The sequence below is a fragment of the Rhinatrema bivittatum genome, chromosome 11 (genome assembly GCF_901001135.1).
Source record: "Rhinatrema bivittatum chromosome 11, aRhiBiv1.1, whole genome shotgun sequence".
Lineage (NCBI taxonomy): Eukaryota > Metazoa > Chordata > Amphibia > Gymnophiona > Rhinatrematidae > Rhinatrema > Rhinatrema bivittatum.
Genome location: NC_042625.1, coordinates 63,808,637 through 63,833,774, shown reverse-complemented (window position 1 = coordinate 63,833,774; position 25,138 = coordinate 63,808,637). Strand labels below are relative to the sequence as shown.

The window sequence follows — 25,138 nt, the reverse complement described above, 5'->3', positions numbered from 1 at the left end:
TCTGTCCACAGAGCTGACAGGACCTTGTCTTATCATCACCCTCAGAAAAAGCTGGTGCTGTTCTTTTCTTGGAGGTCTCCCATCCTAGAAGTTGCCTAGCTTGTGAGCCTGCCATTCCCTGGGCACTTATGAGATCTCTGGTTGCATTTTCCAGGTCAGGAAGCTCAATGCTTGTTGTATATTCTGTTTTTTATTCCCCTTTTCTGCTCTCCTTCCAGCACAGAGGTTAACAAAGATGTGCTAGAACCCAGAGAGGCTCTTACCAAGTTTTCATCAAAATTAGAGCTTTTATTTTGAAAGGGTTGCTTACAGAACAGTAAACACTCATTCTTTCATAGGTACACACAGAATTAATTATATCAGACTGTTCTTTTTTTCTGGGGGAGTGTACGGCAGGTCTCAGCTGTTTCCTCCTACTCCATACTTCCCTTTCACTCAGAACCAGGGCTGGAATCCAGCACCACAAGTCTTCATTCACAGCTACTGGGGGTATTTCCCCCTATTTTTCCATCCTTCCTCTCAGCTCAGCCCAGCAACAGCAGTGGTGGTTCTCAGCCACAAACTGTGGCTCCACCTGGATCCTTGCTAAGTCTGGCCAATAGGGGTCACCACTGAGCAAGGGCAGAGACTCCCTCCCCAAGGGGCCGTTAATGCTGCTCAGGGAGAGGAAGCATGGCCCAAGAATTGAACCCATGGCAGTGCAAAGGATTTGCCACCAGACTAGCCTAGCCTTATATGGCGATATTTTAATATTATGCTATAGTTTGTCCTTGAAAATTATATATATATATATATATACACACACACACAAACATATATGCATATGATGTAGTGAAATTATATTTTAGAGTGTAAAAGTGCCCGTCTCTCAGTAAGAATTTAATACAAAGAAATGACCAGTATCTCCTTTGTTCTGTGAGAGGTTCCTGCATCTCAATGGAGAAAGTAGGAACGTGTCCCTCTGTCCCTGGCAGAAAAACTGCCTGCACTTGCACTGTCTGAGCTGGGATTCAAAATGTAAAATCTTCTGCTGGTTCAATGTGGTAGCAAAAAGAGCTATAAATCCTTTATCCCCTCCCCTCCACACATCCACACCCCCCCCCCCCCCCCCTGTTGGTTGCTAGTAAAGACGAGGCGGGTGCCTCGGAGTTGCTTGGTCAGGCAGCACCGAGCTCTGCATGTTTCAGTGGAAGTGGGTGCTGCAGGGGGCACCTGCTGTGATCCCAGAAGGTAAGGGCGGGCTTGTGCAGGCAGGGTCTGGAGATGAATGAAGCTGGGAGTCCAGGTCCTCTTCCGTACTCCAGTGAGAGAGATAATGGCAGTCCCAGTCCCCCCAGTAAAACCCTCCTCACCCCAGCAAACCTCCCTCACCGGTGAAAATCTCTCCACCGATCCACCCAATATAACTCCCTCTCCCCCCCCCCCCCTTCAGCCCAGCTTCCCACCAGGTCCCCCAGCAACCACTATCACCCCAGCTTTCCACCCCCGTTCCCTGCAAAACTCCCTCACCCCCAACTTTTCAGCTGCACCCTCAGTGACCCTCGCCTCTCTCCCCGTTCGGAAGCAGTAACGCGCAATCCTGCCCTGCGCTCGCCGGGCGCACATCCTGAACCTTAAAGCAGCACCGGATCCTTTTCAAAACCACACACTGCTATCATTTAACATTTTGTTCAAAGAATAAAGCAAAAATCAGAGAAAACTCACACATCTTTGGCAGGCAGATTCCTTCCTTCCACGACCCTAAAATACAGAGAAGTGTTTTTGGCCATCCCGAGCGGTCAGCAAGGCGCGGGATCAAAGCCCGCTTTGGTTCATGCTCCTGTGGCGGGGGTTTTCCGCCGCTGGCTCGGGGAGGAACGTTTTAAGCATGTCCGATCGGCAGAACCGGGGGGACCGAGACGGAGCCGGGCTTCGGTGCCTCGCCCATGCTCCGGGCCCCACGCAAAGCGCTTTTCCGAGAGTCCTCCTTTATCCAGCTCCGTCGGTGGAGACGAGCCCCATCCTCATCCCCATAAAATAAAGGTGGAGGGGCAGCTACAGTCTTGCAATTCAGAGGGAGGCAGGTGAAATGGAAGGGGAACAACCCCCCCTCTCCACCCCAACCACACCCCCCCCCCCTGTTGAGCTTCAGTCCAAGGCTGCCCGGGCAGTGCCCTCAAACCAAGTCTGTCTGCCTGCCTCCAGGGCCAGACGAGGAAGCAGATCAGGGGGCTTTCAGCTGCAGCTTGAGGGATCTGCCGGCAGCTGCGGGTTCACTGCTAGGAGCTGGCACGTTTCTGCCGGAGGAAGAGCCACAGGTTGCAGAGAGACAGAGGAAGGAGACGCGGGAGCGCGGCGGCAGGTGGAGCTCTTCTGCCTCCTGCCGGTGGCACGGGAGACCTGCAGCTTAGCGATCCAGGGCAGAGACGGCAGGTGATCCGTCTTCAAGCAGCGCCTTCCCGGCCTCGGCTCCTCATGTCCTTTGCCTTGGGCCTTGAAACCTTGCTGGGCATATGTTTGATTAAACGCACAATTTTCTCATTAATGTTTCAGAACTTGCTTGTATTCCACGCGCGCGGTGGAATCGGATTACAGAGGAGCGGAAGCAAAGGGGTGGGAGAGACGACCTTAGGCGGTCCTGAAGGGAGCCTTAGCCGGGTATCTGTGCGTAAACTAAAATCGGTGGCCCTCTTCTCCCCCCTTCTGTGGTGCAGCTCTGACACAGAGCTCCGGTCTTCAGTAGCTGCAGTGATTCCAACATGGCATCTCCCTTTCTCTCTCTGCCCCAACCCCTCTCTTTTTTCCTCTGCCTTTAATGATGTGGAATGGCATGGGGGGAAGGGGGCGATACATGGCAGTAGCACTAGCATCCCCTCATCCATGGCTTCCTGTGCTGCCGCATAGGTCGCACGCCTCAAAAGCCCGCCCTGGCCTTAGCAAAATGGTAAGTGAGGTTCAATGTCTTGTTGAGGGTCTGAATATGCCCTGCTGGTTATCCACGCCTTCCTTCTTATTGTTTAAAAAGAAACCAGTAGGACGTGCAAAATTCTACTCCATGCATTCCTTATCCAAAATTACCAACATGGCCTCCCTCCAGCAGCCTGAGATCCGGGGAAACCAAGGTGCAGCTCCCACTTCTCCCACTGATGTTCCTTGGGACCTTGGGCAAGTTACTTCACTCTCCATTGCTTCAGGCACACAGGTAGATTGTGAGCCCTCTGGAGGCAGGGAAAAAACTACAGTACCTGAATGCAATTTGCCTTGAACTCAAAAGTTGGAAAAAGTGAGTAAGGAAATCTAAATCCATTACTTACCTACTCTGCAAACTGGAGGGTCTGATGTCTGTCCAAGAACCTTCCTTCAGCCCTTCTAAGTTATAAGGAATGGGGAAGACACACGCACTATATCAGACAGAGCTATTCAGTAGATCTAATAAGCCTTGTTGAGGCTCAAGAGCCACTAAAACTCACTGGTAACCCATTTTCTTTGGGCCACAATGGTTTTAGGCTAGTGGCCTGAGTTCTGTCCTTATATTTTGGGTCACCTCTATGGTAGGGGTAGGCAACCTCCAGTGCCCATGGATGCCAATCTGGGTTTTCAGGATATCCCTAATGAATATGCATGAGACCGATTTACATATAATCGAAGCGGTGTCATGCAAATCTATCTCATGCATATTCATTAGGGATATCCTGAAAACCCAAGCAGATTGGTGTTCATGTGACTGGAGTTTGCCTACTCAAGGGAGGTTTCCTAGAAAACATGAGATGAATTTGGTTGGGCCTTAGTGCAGTGGTTTGCAACCTGCTCTTCGGGGACTACCTGGTCAGTCTGGTTTTCAGGATACCCCTAATAAATATGTATGAGATATACTTGCATGCACTGCCTCCAATTTATGCATATATATCTATGCATATTCATTATATATATATATATGCATATTCATTGGAGGAGAAGTCTATTACCTGCTATTAATTAAGTTGACTTAGAAAATAGCCACTGCTATTACTAGCAACGGTAACATGGAATAGACTTAGTTTTTGGGTACTTGCCAGATTCTTATGGCCTGGATTGGCCACTGTTGGAAACAGGATGCTGGCTTGATGGACCCTTGGTCTGACCCAGTATGGCATGTTCTTATGTTCTTAAATCCTGAAAAACAGAATGGCCAAGCTGTCCTTGAAAAATGGGTTGAGAAGTAGCACCCTTGGATATTTCTATGCTTCACTGTTGGAAATCTGCTAGGGAGTTAGCAATCTGTTGGAAATTGGATTGCAGGAGTTAGCAATCTGTTATTGTTTGGGATAGTTGAGGGAGGATCCTTGGGCCGGTGGCAGATGACCACACCCCCGGGGAAAGATCCCGAGAGGGACCACTGGTCAGGCTCAGAGTTTTAAGACAGACCCACACTAGTTCTTTTATTATGCAGTATATGGAACCACTAGAGGTGGCAGTAGTGAGCTGGACTGCCCGGCTGGGCTGCTGTCCCTCAGATACAGGAACAGCGATCCCTAGAGGCTGAGCTATAGAGAAACTGAAATATAGTGAGTAGGCAGGGTATGCTGAGTTCATGGACAGAACCAGATGGTAACACTCACACACTGTCTCACAGAAGCCCTCGGGGAGCGAGTACCTGTTCCAGGGAAAGCTCTGAGAGAGCGATGGTAACTCACTGATATAGTTAGGCAGTGAAGACTTCCAGGCAAAAGGGAATTCAGCAACAAGTCCGGGAACATAGGCCCTCAAGGAGCAAGTACCGGTTCCAGACTGACTTAAAAAACAAGAAGAGAGCGAGGACCCCGAGGAGCGGGTACCCCTGGTAAGTCCGAGGAGGCAGAGTAGCTCAGATAGAACGAATCCTTATCCTTGTCCTTGCTAACTTGATGTGTTAGCAAATACTGAGACCTTAAATATCCGTCACGGGTGACATCATCTTCGGGTGACGTCATTGCCGGTGCTTCTGTCGGGGCCGTGCCGCGCGCGCGCCCCTAGGCCTCTCAGGAACATGGCGGTTTGCAGCGTGGAGCCAATCCAGGGACGCCGGAGGGCCTCGGCAGGAGGACGCCACAGCAGCCAATCTTCCCGCGGACGAAGAGGGAGGCACCAAAGAGGTATGGAGGGCGGAGAGAGGGCGTTGGGCACCGACGGACACAACATTCACAGCAGCTCAAGGCAGAGACTGATCCTGTTTGTGAAGGATCTCTACTAACCCGGAGGCTTGCTGCAGTGAACAGTTGATTTTTTCCTGCCCTGAATTTCAGAATGTAAAATTATGACCCAGGGTAGGCAACTCTGATCCTGGAGAGTCACAAACAGTTTTGCTTTTCAGAACATCCACAATGAATATGCATGAGATACAGTTATTAGCTGCATACAATGGAGGCGGCGCATGCAAATATACCTCATGTATATTCATCGTGGATATCCTGAAAACCTGATCTATTTGTGGCACTCTAGGACCGGAGTTGCCTACCCTGTGTCCTGCAAATCAAGGATTTGCCATTGACCTAAAAGAGGTCAATAAATGTAAATGATGCAGCACAGTTCAGTAATTCAGATCCTGGAGGAGACTTAAAGCCCAGTCCTGGCTTTTTGGGACACCCTCTCACTGCAACTACACTTTGTAGCTGTCGTGCTGGATTTAAATGTCAGAAGGAGGACTACAGGTATCACAAGGCAGCCGAATGTAAATTCAGTGTGAGAAAAGAGCATAAATCCAGAGTAACACAAGGAAGGCGCATTTCCTAGTCTGCTTGCGTCTTACACACACACTGGTTCCCCTCTGCTCCCGTCAATTCACATACGATGCCCTCTCTTTTCCCTTCTCTTACCTCCCCCTCGGGCCAAGGCCGGATTTGGGCACAGGAAAGTGGAAACATAGGCACAGGCCTGGGGTGCCAAATTCTGAAGGCGCAGAGCACATGAACCTCCCCCCACCCAACTGTTCTCTGATTTCCAGGAGAACACCCCCCCCCCCCCCCCCACCTGAGTCCTTTGCAGAGAGGCACCAACATTTTAAATCCAGCCCTTTCCCTGACAGAGCTGGATGGATCTGGCTGAAATTTATCAGGTGAACTGACACCTCAGTAAGAGACTCTCCTACCAAATTTGCCCAAGGAGAGGGCACAAAATACATGGGTATGAATGGACAAACAGACAGGGTCAGCGGAAGCACGAGGTGAGCTAGGCCTGGGTCTAGGGTGCCAATCATTAGGGGGCACGAGCCATGTGGGGCAAAGAGGAGTGGAGATTCGGCGGCAGCACACTGCTCATGGCCCAGAAAACTGAGAGGTAGGAGGCGGAGCCGAGGCCAGGGGTGGGTGTTGGTGTGGCCGGGGCACCTAATCCCCTTGCACCGGCCTTACAAATAGACACGGTGATGACAATAGGTGCTTTGCACTGGTCAAATGTTCCCCCCTCCCCCCCAAAAAAAGAAAACCCAGAAAACTGCGTGCACATGTCTGGAACACTTGGTAACAGGCACACAAAAAAGATTGAATTAGCACAAGTTTGCAACTTGCGAGCAATAGCAGCAATAGGCTTCAACCCAGATTTTCAACCTCTTTTTTTTGTACCTAAAAACCTGGAAGGAGGAAATGTCTCCCTCCAAAAGCTGGGTCAGCTATTTCTGCTCTCATTACTCCCGCCAGTTTCCCAGCTGCTTCATCTTGTCCACTGCTTTTCAATATATTTACAAAGCGAGTGAGGCGATCAAATTTGCACAAAATTATTCAAAGTTGTTAAATCACAAGAGGATTGTGAGAAATTGAGAAACTGGGAGACTGGGCAAGCAAATGGCAAAATAAATTTAATGTGGACGAGTGCAAAGTGATGCACTTAGGGAAGAGTAACCCAAATTATAGCTACACAATGCAAGGTTCCACATTAGGAGTCACTACTCAGGCGTCATTGTTGAAAATACATTGAAATTTTCTGCTCAGTGTGCAGCAGCAGCTAAGAAGGCAAATAGTATACTAGGGATTATTAGGAAAGGAAAGGAGGATAAACAAGGAATAGCATAATGCCTCTGTATCGCTCCATGCTGCAACCTCATCTTGAAGTACTGTGTGCAGTTCTGGACACCACATCTCAAAAAAGATATAGCAGAATTAGCAAAGGTACAGAGAAGGGCGACCAAGATGATAAAGGGGATGGAACGATTCTCCTATGAAGAAAGGTTATGGCTCTTCAGCCTGGGGAAGAGTTGGCTGAGGGGAGATATGACAGAGGTTTATACAATGAGTGGAATGGAACGAGTAAACGTTAATCAGTTGTTTACTCTTTCAAAAGGTACAAAGTCCAGGGGACATGCAATGAAACTACTAGGTGATACATTTAAAACTAATAAGAGATCATCATTTTTTAAACATCGTGTAATTAAACTCTGGAATTCATTGCCAGAGGATGAGGTGAAAGCTATTACTGTTACCAGAAAAAGGTACTGTATTTCAGAAAAGGTTTGGACAAGTTCCTGGAGGAAAAGTCCATAAATCATTATTAATGTGGAGTTGCAGGAATCCACTCCTTATCCCTAGGAATGTATCTACCCTCTGAGATCCTGCAAGCTACTTGTGACCTGGATTGGCACTGTGACTGAACTTGATGGACCTGTGGTCTGACCCAATATGGCAAGTGTTATGCTCTTATGCTCTAGATCACAGGATTGGGGGTGTATTGGGTAAGCAGTGGGGAGGCAGGCAAGCGGGATTCCAGTACTGGACTGGCAAGGTTTTCTGTAGTAAGCCAGGGATGGAGGCATGTTAGAAGGGCTTTCACATTGCCTGCCTACAGTCTATGCCCCGCACTACTCAAGACAATTAAACCTTCACTCTCACCAGCATTAGCTTTCACCTCCCAGTATGTTAATAAAAAATGGTTCTACCACCTCCTGTTAGCCATTGAGTAAGCACAGAGTGTGGCAGGACTATGATGGAATCTAATAGAAACTTCAGGGTCCGGTAATGACATTGCCGAACTGAGTCATGTTTAGCAGATGGTTAGTCATAGCCTAGGCTGGCTGTGCTATTGCAAGAGAACAGAACAACACTGTGTGTGCCTCATTACCTTACAAATAATGGGAAATGTCTTTTTTTTTTTTAACATAACAAGAGGTATAGCTAGTACAAAGAGAGAAGTCATATTAACTCTCTGCAGGTCTCCAGTGAGACCCCATCTTTTGGAACTGCATTTCATTCTGGAGACCATATCCGCAAAAGGACATTGATAATATGGAAGCAGTTCAAAGGAGGGCCCCCAAAATAGTGCACAGCCTGCACTACAAGCCACACACAGAGAAAGCGAAGGAGCTGGAGAAGAAAGAAATGGAAGAGGAGATATGATACAAATATTCATTGGCAAAGATTGCCAACCTCAGGGGTTGGCAATCTTTTTTGACTGAATGCCAAAATAAAAAACTAATTGGATTACAAGTCAGCCCTGCTGGTTGGCCAACAGCCTGACATTTAAAGGGCCTGCGCTCCAAAAGGTCAAGGAACCTGATGATATCACTTGACTCAAGCCCTATAAAAAGGCCTCCCAGACAGCCTCTCCTCAGCAACAGATCCAGCTACCTCCATAGTGCATGTTGCATGCATGTTCCTGCCTCATCCATCACTTTTTTTTTTTTTTACACTTTTTGCCTTTATTTTTCCTTCCCCACCTCCTCATTCTTTCTGCCCTCTTTGCCCATTCCCCTCCTCTACCTCACCAATTCTTTCCCTGGGGGGTAGGCACCAGCTGTGATCTCTCTCCCTGGGTAGGGATCCAGGAGTAGCTGAGGCTTGAGGGGTGGCAGCTCTTCCTGGGTTGTGGAACACGGCAGTGTCTGCTCCCATCGTACCACAGAGCAAGCGGTTCCCTGCCCCGTCCTGCCACGGCAGACGCAGCTCCTCTCCCCGGCCCACCGAAGAGATGCGTGGCTAAGCTGTGGCTTGCTTACAGTGTCGCTACATTCTGGCAGCTTGTTGACGCCCTCCTGAGCTTGCAGTGCTTCCAGGGCACCAAGACTTGACCGTGTAGCATTTTTGGCTTCCCTGGTTGAGCAGCCAGTGTGCCCCCCTTCAGGATTATTCATGCCCCCTCCCCTTGGGGGGGACCCCTCCCCCAGTTTTGTTCGCTCCTGGGCTAGAGGATGGAAATGAAGAACTGAGATAACGTGCAGAAACCTTTGATGTGACATCTCTACATGCGGGTAACCTGCACGGGGCAGCAGTCACAACCCTAAACATAGGCTGGGCAGTCTATTTTGGTCTTTATCTGCTGTTATTTACCATGTTACTATTTTACTGCTAATTCTAAGACATATAGGAGTAAAAAAAAAAATGGCTGAATTACTTAGCAAGGGATCCAAGAGGGTTCACTCAGATGCGACCAAAAGGCGGTGAGTAGAATACACTGCTGTTTTCCAACTGTGGTTGACTCGGCCTGTCCTTGGACTGGTGCCATCTGTTAATCATGAGGAAACCATTATGACAGTCTCAAGGGCAGCTGGGAGAAATGCATTCTGAAAGGGCATCAGGATCTCTGAGGCTATTTAATGTCCTCAGACACAGTAAGTTTTTGAAGTAGTTCTGAGAAACGGACATACCGGCACTTCTTGTTGTGGTCCCCAATCACTTTCATCAGTGCCCGGGAACAGGGTGGGTCAAGATGGCCAGAAGTCTGCTGGTAAGGAAGCAAAGGAACTCCAGCAATTGTGAATGTTCAGAGAGTTTCCTATGGGGTCTCCTGAACAGATGAACTGGATGAACCTGTGTTTGTGAGGCATTTCCTGTACTCCTCGGGAACATTAAAGAAATGCATGAAGGACCTAGTAGATGCCAAGACTAAGTCCAGGAGCGTTTGTATGTTTTTCTTTTAGGGTTGGTTTTTTTTTTTGGGGGGGGGGGCAGGGGAGAATTTAATTGCATTTTACAAAAGAAAAAAACTTGCACTTGTGTTTTGTGTCTGTCTGTCCATCTCTGACATTTATATCACGGTAGAGAATAGTGGAGGGCAGATGGACAAACTCAAAATATAAATTTTGGAGAGGGAGCAGGCAGCAGGCAGGGCTGGTGGCGTTCCCTGGCACAGCAGATGAAGTGGAAGTGGCAACCAAGGTGGGGGGTGAGGGAAGAGAGTAGGTGGGGGAAAACATGGAGGAGAAGAGAGCTGATGGAGAGGAGTGGACAGGGTGCAAAACAATTCAAGGAGGAAAGAATGTGCCACACACAACTGTCCAAGGTTACAAAATACTCTTGGGGAGTTTCTCAAAAGAACATCAAAGTCATAGGCCATAGTACAGTACTATGTACTGAACTATCTCCTTATATTGAAGCATCATGAATAAATGGACTTTTGAGAAGCTACCCAAGTGTATTCTGTAATGTTGGACAGTTTCTACATTGTCATCATACACCTCTTTTGGATCTATTGACTTCATGTGTTATTTCACTCCACTCTTGTGCAATTGCCCAAATACAATCCATATATACACTCCCCTCACACAAAGCTACACCACATGTACTTCTCTCACACATCCCCCACTCCCTCATGAAAAAAAACACATACAGGGAGCAGCTGTAACATGCACAGGTAGATCATGGGGTGATATGCAGGCTCTTTTTGTATTTTATCTATTTATTTAAAACATTTTTATCCCACTAAATCCAAAGTTCTAAGCAGCTCACAAATGTACATAAATACATTTTTATGATGTCATGCAATTCTTGACTTGTTTTAAATGAAATAAATGTATCTCTTTATCCGGTCTATTAGGCATGACTTTAATGTTTTTTATTGCTACAAAAGAGAGTGTTGAATTTTTAATAGGAAATGAACAGACTGCAGCATGAAAGCATGAGTCATGTAACAGAAAACTTTAAAATTCATAAGTTTGGAATATCTCAGTGCATTCCAATCCTTATATCTAGGGCAGGGGTGGGCAACATTGGTACTGGGTTTTCAGGATATCCACAATGAATATACATGAGATAGATCTGCATGCACTGCCTCCACTGTATGCAGATTTATTTCATGCATATTCATTGTGGATTTCCTGAAAACCTGGCCTGTTTGTGGCTCTCCAGAACTGGAGCTGCTTTCCCTGATCTAGGGCAGGGGTGGCCAACTGGAGGCAGTGCATGCAAATCTACCTCATGCATATTCACTATGGATAGCCTGAAAATCAGACCCGTTTTGTGGCTTTCGAGGACTGATCTAGGGCTTCTAGTTCTAGGTGTTTATATGTTGTAATTTTTTTTTATTTAATAATTTATTTATATCAGCTTTTACTTCCATGTTCCAAATAGTACACTTGCTAAGAAACAGCATAGATAAGAAAACTCACCACAAAGGGAAAAAGAAAAAAGAAAATTCAGCAAATACATTGCAACCTATGCCTTATCAGACCCCAACTTGAGCGGGAAGAGACAGAAGATCAAGGAACTAAAACTTTAGTTTTGCATACACAAAAAAAGATGGCAAAAACATTGCTGGACTTTCTTAAATTATAGTTCCCTAACAAACTGGAGAAGAGGCGGCACTAGGGATCGGAGCCTCAGAGCTGTTGCCTCTCACTTAATTGAGCAGGGTCAAAAAACATGGACTTGGCCCTCTGAACCTTTACTTCACATTTACATGGGAAATGGATCCAAAATAAGGCTCCCAATTGCAAAACACCAGAACATAGTGGCAAAAACCTCTTCCTTTTGGACTGAGTCACCTTGGACACACCAGGGTAAATCCGGACTTTTAAACCTTGAAACAGAGATTCCTTGTTACAAAAAAATAACTTTAAGGTACAGTCTCAATCGGAGTCTAAGGCTAGAGACACAACGACAGTTGCAGGAGAAATGGTTTCATCCATTGATTTTTCCAACTCTGCCGTCCAAAGAGACTTGGGGTAATTTAGGATCATGCAACACATTTTTCGAAGGCAAATAAAAAACTTTGGAAATTGGAGGCGTTAAATTTTCAGGAATTTTCAATACCTCGAGAAAGTAGCATTCTCTGCTTTGACGGCGGGGGCGGGTTGGGGTGGAAAAGTATTGGATTCAGACAACAGCCCATGATGGACCCGGACTTTTACAGTCCAGGGTATTGATACTCAGACATGAGGGAAAAAGCACAGGACTGTTTCTACGGCCAAGTCCATAAGCAAAGCACGTCAAGCAGCACTGTCTGAATTTTCAAAAAGACTCCTCACCCAGGAAAAGAGAAGCATGAGGTAACCTGCACGGGGTGGCAGATAAGAAGCTTGCTGGGCAGGTTGGATGGACCATTTTGGTCATTTTCTGCCGTCATTACTATGTCACTATGAATATGTTTCTATGTATTGCCTCAGCATTTCAACAGGAGATCCCATAATAAGCCTGTTTCTTCTTCTAACAACAGTCTCTAGGTTCTAAATTTTATTAACGAGGTAAAGATGACCTCTAGTTAAAAAGACCCTGTAGAATTTTGAAGTGCAGTCATTCCTGATTCCAGGGTCTGAATTTTCTAAGGTGTAACAGAAGCCTGTTCCTGTAACTGCTGAACAACCATAGCCAAACCCCGATGATGGTCTACAAACTGACCCAGCTGAGAAGAAAGTTTAGTCAAAGCCTCACAAATAAGATCCAAAGTAACCTGCTGTGATCTAACAAGGAGAAAAGACTGTATCACCCCTGATGAGACCTGTTCCACTGACCTTGAGGAAGAGGGAGAAGCAGCCTCAGATGAACGACTCATTCCGTCTTCCTTAACACCAAATGCTGCCATGGTCTCCATGGTTAGCAACGTAGACTCCTGCAGGGCCAGCACACCAATGGGATGCTGTGTGTTGTTATCAAACTGCAACAATGTCATGGAAATAACCTCAAAATCAGGAGGGCAGGGGGAGAGGAAATGTGGTGACGTGGGAATGAGGTCCAAGAATTGACGCAACCGTTTGATTTAGTTGATGTCTGGAGGGGAAAAAAAATCCAGAGTGCAGGAATTATACATATTATTCCCCCAGACACTGTAGTTGAACTGACTTTTTTCTATGTATAAAGGCCTTGGCTGTTTTGGCTGTAGGCACAGACATTCTGATGTGTACTATTTCAGATCATCATGCTATTTCCTTCTCTCATAAAGTGAGTACACAGATGGGGACAGGCAGACCATGGAAGCTAAATGTCTCTTTGCTAGGTCAGAAAGATCTTAGAGAGAAAATTAAAGATGTAATAGCGAACTTTAATATTCATAATTTGGGTGATGATTTTAATCCTACACTTAGGTGGGAATAATTGAAAACAGTGATTAGGGGCCATATAATTGCTTATGGAAGCCATAAAAATAAGGAGAGGAGAGCCAGACAGGAGGATCTGGAAAAGCAGATTAAGGACCTGGAGGAGAGGCATAAATGGGATTGCTCCTCAAAAACATCGAAGAGACTAGGCCTGGTAAGGGACGAACTTAAAACCTTACAAGTAAACGATATTGAAAAGGTAATGTGTTACTCTAAACAGCGACCCTATGAAAATGGTAAGAAATCAGGCTTCCTGCTGGCCAAGGTGATAAACAACTGGAGTGAAAGTTCCATTATATATGGAGCTAGGGACAGCCAAGGGAAGGTGCAACAGCTGCCTTTGGATGTTAATAAATTGTTTGCTGCTCATTTTGCTAAATTTTATCAAGCACAGCAGAACCTGGAGGAGCAAGCTATAAAACCTTTTCTAGATACCTTAAAGTTACCAAGCTTATCATTGGATGAGGCAGATTGTTTATCTGCGGATATTACTGCAGTGGAGGTTAAGAAGGCTATTAAGGCCCTGAGGGGAGGAAATAACCCAGGCCCTAATGGATACCCTATTGAATTCTAAAGGGCTTTTATAGATGTATTAACTCCCATGCTGGGTAAGTTATTTAGTTATTTGCGTACTCCGGAAGCTAGGGTGGGAAACTTAACAGATACCCTGTTAGTATTAAGTTATAAAGTGTCAAAAAACCCATTAGGCTGTGCTTCATATCACCCCATCTCACTTATTAACACAGATGTTAAGATATTTGTAAAGGTCATGCAGTTTTGGATGGAGGAGGTGAAGGGTTCACATTTTATAATATTAGCCATAAAGTTTCACTGTATGTGGATGATGCTTTACTATACCTAACAAGTTTGTCTAAATCTTTGCTGGCACTGATGGCCCTTTTAGAGCAATTTAATCAGGTTGCAGGTTATGTGGTCAACTATTCTAAACTGGAATACTTATTAGTGGGGCCAAACAGGAGATGGCCACGAGAGTTAGCAGAGCTGCTTACCTGTAACAGGTGTTCTCCTAGAACAGCAGGATGTTAATCCTTACACATGGATGATGGAGCCTGGCATGGATGCTCAGTAGGGATGTGAATCGTTTTTTGACGATTTAAAATATCGTCCGATATATTTTAAATCGTCAAAAATCGTTAGGGCCACGATACAATACCAATTTCCCCGATTTATCGTTAAAAAATCGTAAATCGGGGGAAGGGGGAGGGCAGGAAAACCGGCACACTAAAACCCCCTAAAACCCACCCCCGACCCTTTAAATTAAATCCCCCACCCTCCAGAACCCCCCCCCAAATGCTTTAAATAATCTGGGGATCCAGCAGTGGTCCAGAACGGCGGCGGTCCGGAACGGCCCCCTCAATTGAATCCTGTTGTCTTCAGCTGGCGCCATTTTGCAAAATGGCCGCCGCAAAATGGCGGCGGCCATAGACAAAAATGATTCGATGCAGGAGGTCGTTCCGGACCCCCGCTGGACTTTTGGCAAGTCTTGTGGGGGTCAGGAGGCCCCCCCAAGCTGGCCAAAAGTTCCTGGGAGTCCAGCGGGGTTCAGGAAGCGATTTCTTGCCGCGAATCGTTTTCCGTACGGAAAATGGCGCCGGCAGGAGATCGACTGCAGGAGGTCGTTCAGCGGGGGTTCCGGACCGCCACTGAACGACCTTCTGCAGTCGATCTCCTGCCGGCGCCATTTTCCGTACGGAAAACAATTCGCGGCAAGAAATCGCTTCCTGAACCCCGCTGGACTCCCAGGAACTTTTGGCCAGCTTGGGGGGGCCTCCTGACCCTCACAAGACTTGCCAAAAGTCCAGTGGGGGTCCGGAACGACCTCCTGCGTCGAATCGTTTTTGTCTATGGCTGCCGCCATTTTGCGGCGGCCATTTTGCAAAATGGCGCCGGCTGAAGACAACAGGATTCAATTGAGGGGGCCGTTCCAGACCGCCGCCGTTCTGGACCACCGCTGGATCCCCAGGTAATTTAAAGCATTTGGGGGGGGGGTTCGGGAGGGTGGGGGATTTAATTTAAAGGGTCGGGGGTGGGTTTTAGGGGGTTTTAGTGTGTCGGCTCACGATTTTAACGATTTTCACGATAGTTTACACACCCAAACGGCAACAATACGATTCCCTCCCCCTCCCAGCCGAAATCGATCGTTAAGACGATCGAGGACACGATTCACATCTCTAATGCTCAGCATGCCACTATCTAAATGTCCACGTGGGGTCCCCCTTCAGTCTCATAACATAGAATTACAAAAAAATAAAACAACAAACATAGTAGAAACCCAACTCTACAGGGTGGCAGGAGGGCTTCATGAGGACTAACATCCTGCTGACCTAGGAGAACATCTGTTACAGGTAAGCAACTCTGCTTTCTCCTAGGACAAGCAGGATGGCAATCCTCACACATGGGTGAATCCCTAGCTACAGGCTGTCCCCAAAGACAAACAACCAACAGACACCTAACCATGTGCCAAAGGGCACAACAACAGAGGGAGACAACCTGAACCTGAAAAAAGGGCCCTAGGCAGGAAGTTAGGTTTTACAGCTGGAAGAGATTCCGAAGGACAGACTGGCTGAAGTTGCTATCATGTCGACCATCCCTGTCCAAGCAGTAGTGGGCAGCGAAAGTGTGGAGGGAACTCCACATCACTGCGTTGCAGATCTCAGACATGGGGAACGCCCTCAGGTGGCCACTGAAGTCACCATGGCTCTGACAGAATGAGCCTTGACATGGCCCCCAAACTGTAGTCCTGCTTGCGCATATCAGAAGGAGATGCAATCTGCCAGTTAGTTAGACAAAGTTTACTTGGCAACCATTAACTCCCAATCTGTTCTTATGAAATGAGATGAAGAGTTGCGTGGACTACTTGTGGCCTGCCCACTCCAGGTAGAAGGCCAAGGCTCTCTTGCAATCCAAGCTTTGCAGTGCCCATTTGCTCTGCTGTGAATGAGGCCAGGGAAAAAAAGTGGGCAGGACTCACTGGAAATTGACAGCAGAGAAGGAAGAAAAACTTACCGAGCCGCCTACTAACTGGGAGGGAGAAGAGGGACCCAGGCGCAGGCAAAGTCGGAACCAACCGAGATTATCAAAAAAGACCAATGAAAAGAGCAGAGCTCCACAACCATGAGACGATAGCTCTACGGAAAAGAAGAGACTAAAAGGGGACGCATGAATAGTGGCATGCTGGGCATGCTCAATGTGGCAAGTTTCTAGAAGCTTTGACATAAGTTTTCCATGCCGGGCTCCATCTGATGATGTCACCCACGTGTGAGAGCTATTATCCTGCTTGTCCTAGGAGAAAGACAGCTTCCATGAATCCAAGGAAGGATTCACGTATTTAGGAATATGGTCTTTACGAACTACACAAAGTTATATAAAGATAATTGCACCTCCATATTTCAGAAAATTAAGGCAGACCTAAGAAAATTGTCCTCATTGCCAATTTTGCTACTTGGCAGAGTTAATCTGATTAAGATGGCTATATTACCAAGATTGATGTATCCTTTCAAGCATTTGCCTTGTGATGTACCTATGAGAGTCTTGCAGGCTATTCAGGGAGAGGTATCAAATGTTATATGGAAGGCCAAGCTTCCAAGGCTTAAGCGTGATGCCATGGTTCACAAAAGGGAGGTGGGAGGTCTTAGACTACCAAATGTTTTCTGGTACTACTGGTCTTGTAGAATTGCCTGTTTAAGGACATAGTTGAGGACTGATCCTTCAGAGTTATGGCTTACGATGGAAGTGAGAGGGGCAAGAGGCTGTAGTTTGGGCTCACTTTTATATATATAATTTTAGAACCATACCACCTTTTATATATACCATTTTAGAACTATAATTAGGTCCATTTTGAAATTGCAATCAAGTGATGACATTTTTCCATTGGGTTAAATAGAAGTTGTGTTATGGTAGTGGATCCTTGGACCGGGACGAGAGATGACACCCACCTGTAGCACCCAGGTGAATTCGTCTCCAGAAGGTGGAAAGTTCTGCAACACAATCTTGGCACGGAGTCCTCAGAAAGGTGGCGAGTACGCAGTCCGGGTTCCAGGCAAGGGTCAACACAGGTGGCAAGCAAACACAGTCCGGGTTCCAGGCAAGGGTCAAGGCAGGCGGCAAGCAAACACAGTCCGGTTTCCAATCCGAGTCAGGCCAGAAGACGGTATTCAACACCACAGGTCGGGGCAGGCAGAGAGCAACGAAGTCCAAATCCAGGCTAAGGTCCAGGGCAGGCGGCGAGCAACGAAGTCCAAATCCAATCCAAGTCAAGCCAGGAAACAGGAGAATCAGGGGAACAGCATACAAGCACAGGAACCTGTTGCAAAGGCGTTCTTCCTTCCTCCGAGGGAGTTTAAATCTCCCTGGCTGATGATGTCATCTTCCGGGGCCGGCCTGGTTTTGGCGTCGCGGCCCCTTTAAGAGGCGGGGCTCGCCGCGACTTTCCCGAGGCTGCTCCCCGACGTCCAGGAGCAGTCGCGCCGCGGCCCGTGCGCTGCTGCCCGCCATGAGGAAGATCCTGAGCCGGCCGCGTGGAGGAAGTAGGGAGGTCTGGCCGCGGGTGAGCGCGGCCGGGGCTCACAACAAGTTGGACAATATCTGTGGAGTCCAACAATTACTCTGTCTTACATTTCATTCCCTCTGATAGACTAAATTGTTTATACAATGTCTACTCTAATGTTCTGTTTATACGTTACATTGTAATGGTTCAGTCTGATACAGTCGTCTGCTGATAGATTAAATTGTTTATACGTCTGCTTTGATGGTTTGATTCAATGATACATTGTAATGCCTCAGTGCAACATTTTTTTCTGCTTATAGTGATGACACATTGTTACAATGTATGAGTATGTGTATTGAATGAATGAGGTTTTTGAGGGTTGAAGTGTTTATGTGTCTAACAGTATGAATGTCCTAGTGAGTGATTAGTTGGGTAAACATTTTTTATATGTTATATATCATAAAGGGTTCGTGTATATTGAGTCTCACTCAAGGGAGATTTTATCTTAACATGACACTGAATATTTTGTGTTGTAACCATTTTAATAAGTACAATTCAATGTTTATATATTAAAAAAAATTATGTGATTCCTTCCTATTGTATGTGCACTTTTATATATGCCATCCATAGCTAATACCTATCAACAATGTGTGCAGGGACATCCGTTAATAGATCACACACTTCGGGTATAGAGGTCAAGCAAATCGAGGGCCACAACATTAGACATGTTGCGGTCTTATGTACCCCCATCACAAAACCCTGATCTATCTAAACATACTTTTTCTCCAGATGTAGAAAAATGGGAAGAGAGGGGGCTTAGATTTCTTGAATAATTAATAGATGGTGAGGAATTTAAGTCTTTTACGAATTTAATGAGAGAATTTCAGCTGCCAAGTTCCACCAGGTGTCTGTATCTGCACTTAAGAAAAGATCTCTTACAATACTCAATTAATTATAAGGAGGTGGGAGCATATAAGGGCCTAAAGAGGGTGCTTTGTACATGTGAGAGAGCATGTATGTGGGTGTGTGTGAAAGAGCAAGTGTATGTGTGAAACAGCATTATGTGAGAGCATCTGTGTGTATGTGAGCGCATACATATAAGAGTATCAATGTAAGTGTGTGAAAGAGCATGTGTTAGCATGCATGTGTGGAAGAGCATATGAAGAGCATATGAAAGCATGTGTGTGTGTGTGTGTGTGTGTGTGTGTGAGATAATGAACGTAAGAGGAGGAAAATCCATGGCAATTTTCAGGATGACTGGAAATCAAGTTACCCAGAAAGTGGGTATTTTTAAATATCTTTCTTAGTTTTAATTTTGTGTGTTATTTGATGTATTTCCCCTTTTCACAGCATTTCCAATCACCAAACGGGCCAGACTACAAAGAGACCCCAGGTTCGCATCACATAAGTGAGAGTGGTTATATTTCACGTACCCGCTTGAAAGAGCTGGATTAATAAATCCCCCTCTTTCCTTTCCTTCCCGCAGTGTGCATGCATCCGATTTTTTTCTGCTCGGTTTTATCCTCCTGATCGCGAGATAAAAGGGGAAGAAAACCGCTTATTTTACAACCAGCTTGTGCTTCAGATAAGCGGGCACGTCCCCATAGTAACAGAACGCGAGCCCGGCCGTCTCCTTAGCAACGAAGGCTCTCGCGCGCCTAAACTTTCCAACCTGTCCCTTGGCCCAGGAGCGAAGTCGGAGTCCCTGGACGCAGCGCTGCTTTTGCTCCTTAATCTCTTAAACTCCGTGCATAGACCTCGGAGATGGCTTGTGGTTTGAACACGATGGAGTTTAACTTGGAAGAATATTTCAGAACGGCGTTTGAGGACAAGCTGTTGATGTAAGTAGCAGTGATTCCCGGGAGCGTTTGCAGTTTGTTTCTTCGCCTTTGATATGTGGATGTTTGATTTCTCTGAGCATGCCCGGATATCGGCATCCCGGGGATGGATCCGGGTCGGGCTCTGGCCTGATCCACGTCTTCTTCTGGTCAGGAGATCAACCGGACCTGGGCAAAAACGTTTCTTTCAACTGAAAGGAGGCCCTGGGATAAGGGTGAAAGGCGGTAGACTCAGGAGTAACCTAAGGGATATTTCTTTACTAGAGGATAGTGGATGCATGGAATAGTCTCCTTGTCAAGATGGTGGAGACAAGGATAGTATCAGAATTCAAGAAAGCATGGGATAAACATGGAGGATCGCTGAGGGATAAGAAGGCACATAAAGCTGAGCAGGTGCTATGATCTTTATCTACCAGCAGGTTTTGTGTTTAACACCAGTCACAACTAGTGTACCCCCCCCCCCGCCCAAACCAGGGCTGGTGCCAGGATATTGGGCGCCCTAGGCGACTCTTGCGCTGCCCCCTCCCTGTTTCGCTCGCACCCCTGAGAAGCACAGAGCCTCTATTTCTCTTTGCTGCGAGCAGGATAGGCCCCGCTTGTGGCGCCACATGGCTGCTCTTCGGCGCCCCCTTCGGCTCGGTGCCCTAGGCAACCGCCGAAGTTCGCCTAATGGATGCGCCGGCCCTGCCCTCAACACACACACACACAGGAGGCCACACTTCAGAGACTACTGAGCACTGAACTACTCAGTGCGGTCTCTGGAAAATGCACAGATTCCTGCTGTGGGGGCACAGAATTCACCTGTAAGGCCCAGAAGATCACTCTTAACAATGAAAAAGCAGAAATATCACCATTCCTCAAAACCATACAATCAAGAAATATGTCAATCAGATATGTAAAACTATATTGCTAAAAAATATATATTTCAAAACAACTGATGAATAGAATAACATCCAATAATTAAAAACTCCTGTGCACATTTTTTTAAATTTCCTTAACATCAAACAGCAGACACATCAAATAACACCTGATTAATTAAATGAATAAGGATAAAAATGCTCATGCTTCATACCTGGGAACATTGGACTTCCAGTCACCATAAGCTTCTCGTGGATTAGTGGGAGGGGAAGGGAGGTGCCAAAACTTTCTCTTCTCTCATATACTGTGTACACACACAAACACTCTGATGCTACGAGTGACTTCATGGGCAGTCCAGCTTCGGACTGTCTGTCTTTTTTTTGCCAGGAGTGGCCTTGGATTTCCATTTGAACCAAATGATTTCCCTTCCAGTGCTGGTCAGGGAGAGAAATGTGGATGAATAGCATGTGTTGTGGACCTTGGAAGTCAAGCAGCACCTGATGCGGTATTGGAGTTTATTAAAACTCTCAGGAAGACTGAGCACCTGTTTGTTCTCCACAGTGGAGGTAAATAGGGTGAGTCAGTGTCGCGGGCTATGTTACCCATTGGGTTAAGGAGGTTAGTACTGCTGTGTATGTGGATGCTGAGTAGCCATTGCCTAAACAGGTTAGGGCTCAATCCACTACAGCTCAGGCAAGGTCATGGGCGGAGTTTCAATTGTTGTCTCCTGTCAAGATTTGCCAAGCTGCGACATGCTCCTCATACACTTTTTCCAGCTATTACCGCCTGGATGTGCAGGTCCTCGAGGATGCAGCCTCTGTGTGTGGTGTTGGTTGGACCACGGGCAATCTCCTGTCCTGTACAGGAGTAGCTTTAGTACATCCCACTGGTCATGGATTAACCTGTCTGATTGCTGGGAAAAGAAAAATTACTACTTACCTGATAATTTCCTTTTCTCTAGTGAAGACAGGCTAATCCACCTTCCTGTCCTTAGCTGCCGGTTTGTGGTTCTATGGTCTTCCTGAGTGGCTGCGTGTCCGGGGATAACTGGTAAGTGTCAGTTTTAGTCTCTAGATTAGTGATGTTACCCTCTTTGTTTGAGCTCACTGTTTCCTGTTGACTGAGTACTTGTCTATTACAAGTTATAATCAAGTGTTGATGTTGGTCAACAGTTGGCTTTTGCAGAAAATACTGGCAGGCTGATCTCAGTGCAGGGGTATATATATTAGGGATGTGAATCGTATTTCGGACGATTGAAAATATCGTACGATATTTTCAAAATCGTCAGAAATTGGGGGCTCCCCGAAACCGATAGGAAAACCCCACGATATTGTTTGTGGGGTTCTCTTATCATTTTGGGGGAGGGCAGGAAAAACGGCCCTCCCCCACAAAAATAATCCCTAAACCCACCCGACCCTTTGAAACTAATCCCTTAGCTTCCCCCACCCTCCTGACCCCCCAAAAAACTTTTCACAGGTACCTGGTTGTCCAGTGGGGGTCCCGGGAGCGATCTCCCGCTCTCGGGCCGTCGGCTGCCACTAATCAAAATGGCGCCGATGGCCCTTTGCCCTTACCATGTGACAGGGTATCCGTGCCATTGGCCGGCCCCGTCACATGGTAGGAGCACTGGATGGCCCATGCCATTTTTAAAGATGGCGCCGGCCATCCAGTGCTCCCTCCATGTGACAGGGGCCGGCCAATGACATGTCACCCTGTCACATTTTTTCGTCCAGCCAGGTACCTGTAAAAGGTACCTGGCTGGACGAAAAAAAAATCACGATGTGAATCGGAACCGGAATCTGAAACGAGTCCGGTTCCGATTCACATCTCTAATATATATTGGGATGTCAGTTTTGCTCCATCTTCATCTGCTGGTAGAGGTGCATAACCCAGTGGTCTTAGATTAACCTGTCTTCACTAAAGAAAAGGAAATTATCAGGTAAGTAGTAATTTCTCAACGGTTGCGCCTTCGAATTTTCCTATTCAATTTTAGATGCCTTTATGGCTTCCTCTTGTCACTCTGCCAAAAAGAATAAAGCAATAAGAATGACACTTGAATGTCTTCTTTGCATAAAAATGGTAGAGCTGGTTCTGAGACCTCAGTGAGGTCAGGGGTGGTATTCAATTTATTTTGTGGTTCCCAAGAAAGAGGGTTCCTTTCAGCCCATTCTAGATCTGAAACATGCCAAAATGTTTCTCAGGATGTTGCATTTCAGGATGGAGACATTGAAGTCGGTTATAATGATGGTGAGGCATGGTGAATTTGTGACCTCTTTGGACCTCACAGAGGCTTACCTACACATGTAAATAAGGAGGTGTCATTACAAGTTTCTTCATTTTGTGATACTAAGTGGGCATTTCCACTTTGCCTTTCAAGCTGGCTACAGTTTCAAGAATCTTTTCAAAGGTGATGGTAGTAGTGGCAGTGGTGCTGCAACAAAGGAGGAATTTTGGTGCAACTTTAACTGGACGATTGGCTCTTTAGAGCAAAATCAGAACAAGAGACTGTTTTAGTCACTAAGAGGATAGTAGAGTTGTTGCAGTAGTTGGGTAGAATAATAAACTTCTCCAAGAGCAGGTTGTTACCCTCACAAATTCTAGAATACCTGGGAGCTCTATTTGACAGAAAGCTGGGTTGTGTTTATTTAACAGAACAAAGCAGCCAAAAATTGCAACAGAGGATTCATTTGTTGGTGTTGTTCAATAATCTGATGGTATGGAGTTACCTACAATTCTTGGGTTCCATGGCAGCAGTATTAAATCTGATTCCCTGAGCAAGGATGCATATGAGATACCTTCAGAGAGCCTTGCTGTCTAGATGGGATCCTCAGTCACAGGATTATAACTTGAGACTTTTGGTACTGGATCAAATCAAGGTGAGTTTGAGATGGTAGAGGAAGGTGTGGAACTCAGTCCCCCAGCCTGGGTAACTGTGATGACCAACACCAGCCTTTTAGGTTGGGGAACATATTATCTAGGACAAGTTGCTCAGGGAGTGTGCCAGAAGGGAAGCAGAGTGGTCCATCAGTCATTTGGAAACCAGGGCAATTCAGTTGGCTCTTCTGAGCTTCCTATCCCTTGTCAGAGATAAGGTAGTCAGAGTAATGTCTGACAATGCCCTGCAGATGTGTATGTGGATCAAGGGGGCATCAAGAGCCCACAGGTGTTGGAAGAGATGGCTTTACTTCTTTGGTGCGCAGAAAAGAATCTGAAGATGATATCTGCCTTGCACATAGCAGGAGTGGAGAACATTCAGGCAGATTTTCTCAGCCACAATGTAGTTGATGCCAGAGAGTAAGCATTGTCACTGGCAGCATTTGATCGGATAGTAAACAAGTGGGCAGTCCCACTGATTGATCTAATGCAAAGGTGCAATGGTTTTACAGCTGAAGGAGGGAAAAAGTCTCATCAGATAGGTTGATTTGATCCAGTATTGGCCATCAGAGGCAATTCTGTATCTGTTCCTTCCATTGCTGTTGATAGAGAGAATGGTCCAAAGAATTTAAAAAAATCTGGGTCTAGTGATATTAGTGGCTCCAGACTGGCCAAGATGCCTGTGGTATGCAGATCTCATTAGATTCGTGGACAGGTATCTCTTGTGACTTCATCAACACAGATACCTGTTGTTGCAGTCATACCATGTCTTAATTATAATGACCAAAGGCAATCTCTATGTCTTTGTATGTTGCCAAATAATGATTTCACTTTGGGCTTCAGCTCTTTAAAAATGGCCATCATTTGTTGAGAGATGTTGAGCAGTAAATGTGAGCAAAAAGGCCTATGGAGGTAGGTAGATGGTAAATAATTTTTTAATATTGGAGATGTTTATATATGATTAACTATACAGTTGACAAAAAAACAATTAACTTTGAGGATTAATGCTCAAAAGCATATATTGTATTTTATAATACTTTAACAAACTCTACTGGGGAAGGTATCAGATAGAAGTGCTCACAGTCTCACAGGCTCTTGCCCTATACAGGGCTACAACCCTTCTCATGTATCGGCACTTAGATCACGTCATCTACCATTACCCCATAAGAGTAAGCCTATTTTATTTGTGTTTTTATTTTTAATAAATCACCCAATAAAAAATTTTTTCTTTTAAAATTTTTTTACCCTTGAAAATTATTCACCATTATGTTTTGCGTGGTCCCTCTATTCAATAAAATTACTTATCTTTTCATGTGCTTGACTTCCAAAATTATCAATACTTGTTATGCGCTCACTTGCTTGTTGTCAGCTGTCTTCCTGCCCGACATTGTCAATGTTTCGGCGCAACAAGTGCGCCTGCTTCAGGGGCTTACTGCTCAATATTCTACAAAAAACACATCTTTTTAATATACTCTTATAAATGCATTTCTAAATGACCAAATTCTCAATGGTACTCACTATTCAGATTGGCGCTTTTTTCACCCGATCTTTCACAGCGTTCAAATATGGCTCCAAAACGCCTTCTCTATCTCAATGCTGGAAATGCATATGCTCTTTATTTCCTGTCACACATTGTTAACGCACCTATCAGCTGTTGAGGGACCTATTACCAGTGGTCCCTCAACAGCAACCCCTTTTCAAGAGGCACGACAAGATCGCAAGGTCAGATTTCAACAGCATACTCAAGATCCCCCACCGGGACAAAGACAACAAAAAAGATGGACACGATCACAGGGGAAGAACAAATCGGGGAATCAATGCAGACCAGAGAAT

The 25,138-nt window shown here is 46.0% G+C and overlaps 2 protein-coding genes across 3 annotated transcripts in view; one reads left to right on the top strand and one right to left on the bottom strand.

Moving 5' to 3' along the window:
* Positions 1-2,291, bottom strand: part of RASAL1 (RAS protein activator like 1) — a 155,687-nt gene extending 153,396 nt beyond the window's left edge. The window contains exon 1 of the mRNA XM_029619602.1: positions 1,705-2,291. Coding sequence (XP_029475462.1) covers positions 1,705-1,769 — 65 coding nt within the window. The 5' untranslated portion in view covers positions 1,770-2,291. The remainder of the gene's footprint in view (positions 1-1,704) is intronic.
* Positions 2,292-9,667: 7,376 nt separating this feature from the next.
* Positions 9,668-25,138, top strand: part of CFAP73 (cilia and flagella associated protein 73) — a 36,879-nt gene continuing 21,408 nt past the window's right edge. Inside the window, exon 1 of one of the 2 annotated variants that reach the window (XM_029571724.1) lies at positions 9,668-9,821. Coding sequence is in view for 1 of the 2 variants with exons in the window: in XM_029571723.1 (XP_029427583.1) it covers positions 19,500-19,576 (77 nt within the window). In the remaining variant the exon portion in view is untranslated. Of the gene's footprint in view, positions 9,822-19,392; positions 19,577-25,138 lie in introns of those variants that run through there. The other variant, XM_029571723.1, reaches the window with a different exon arrangement.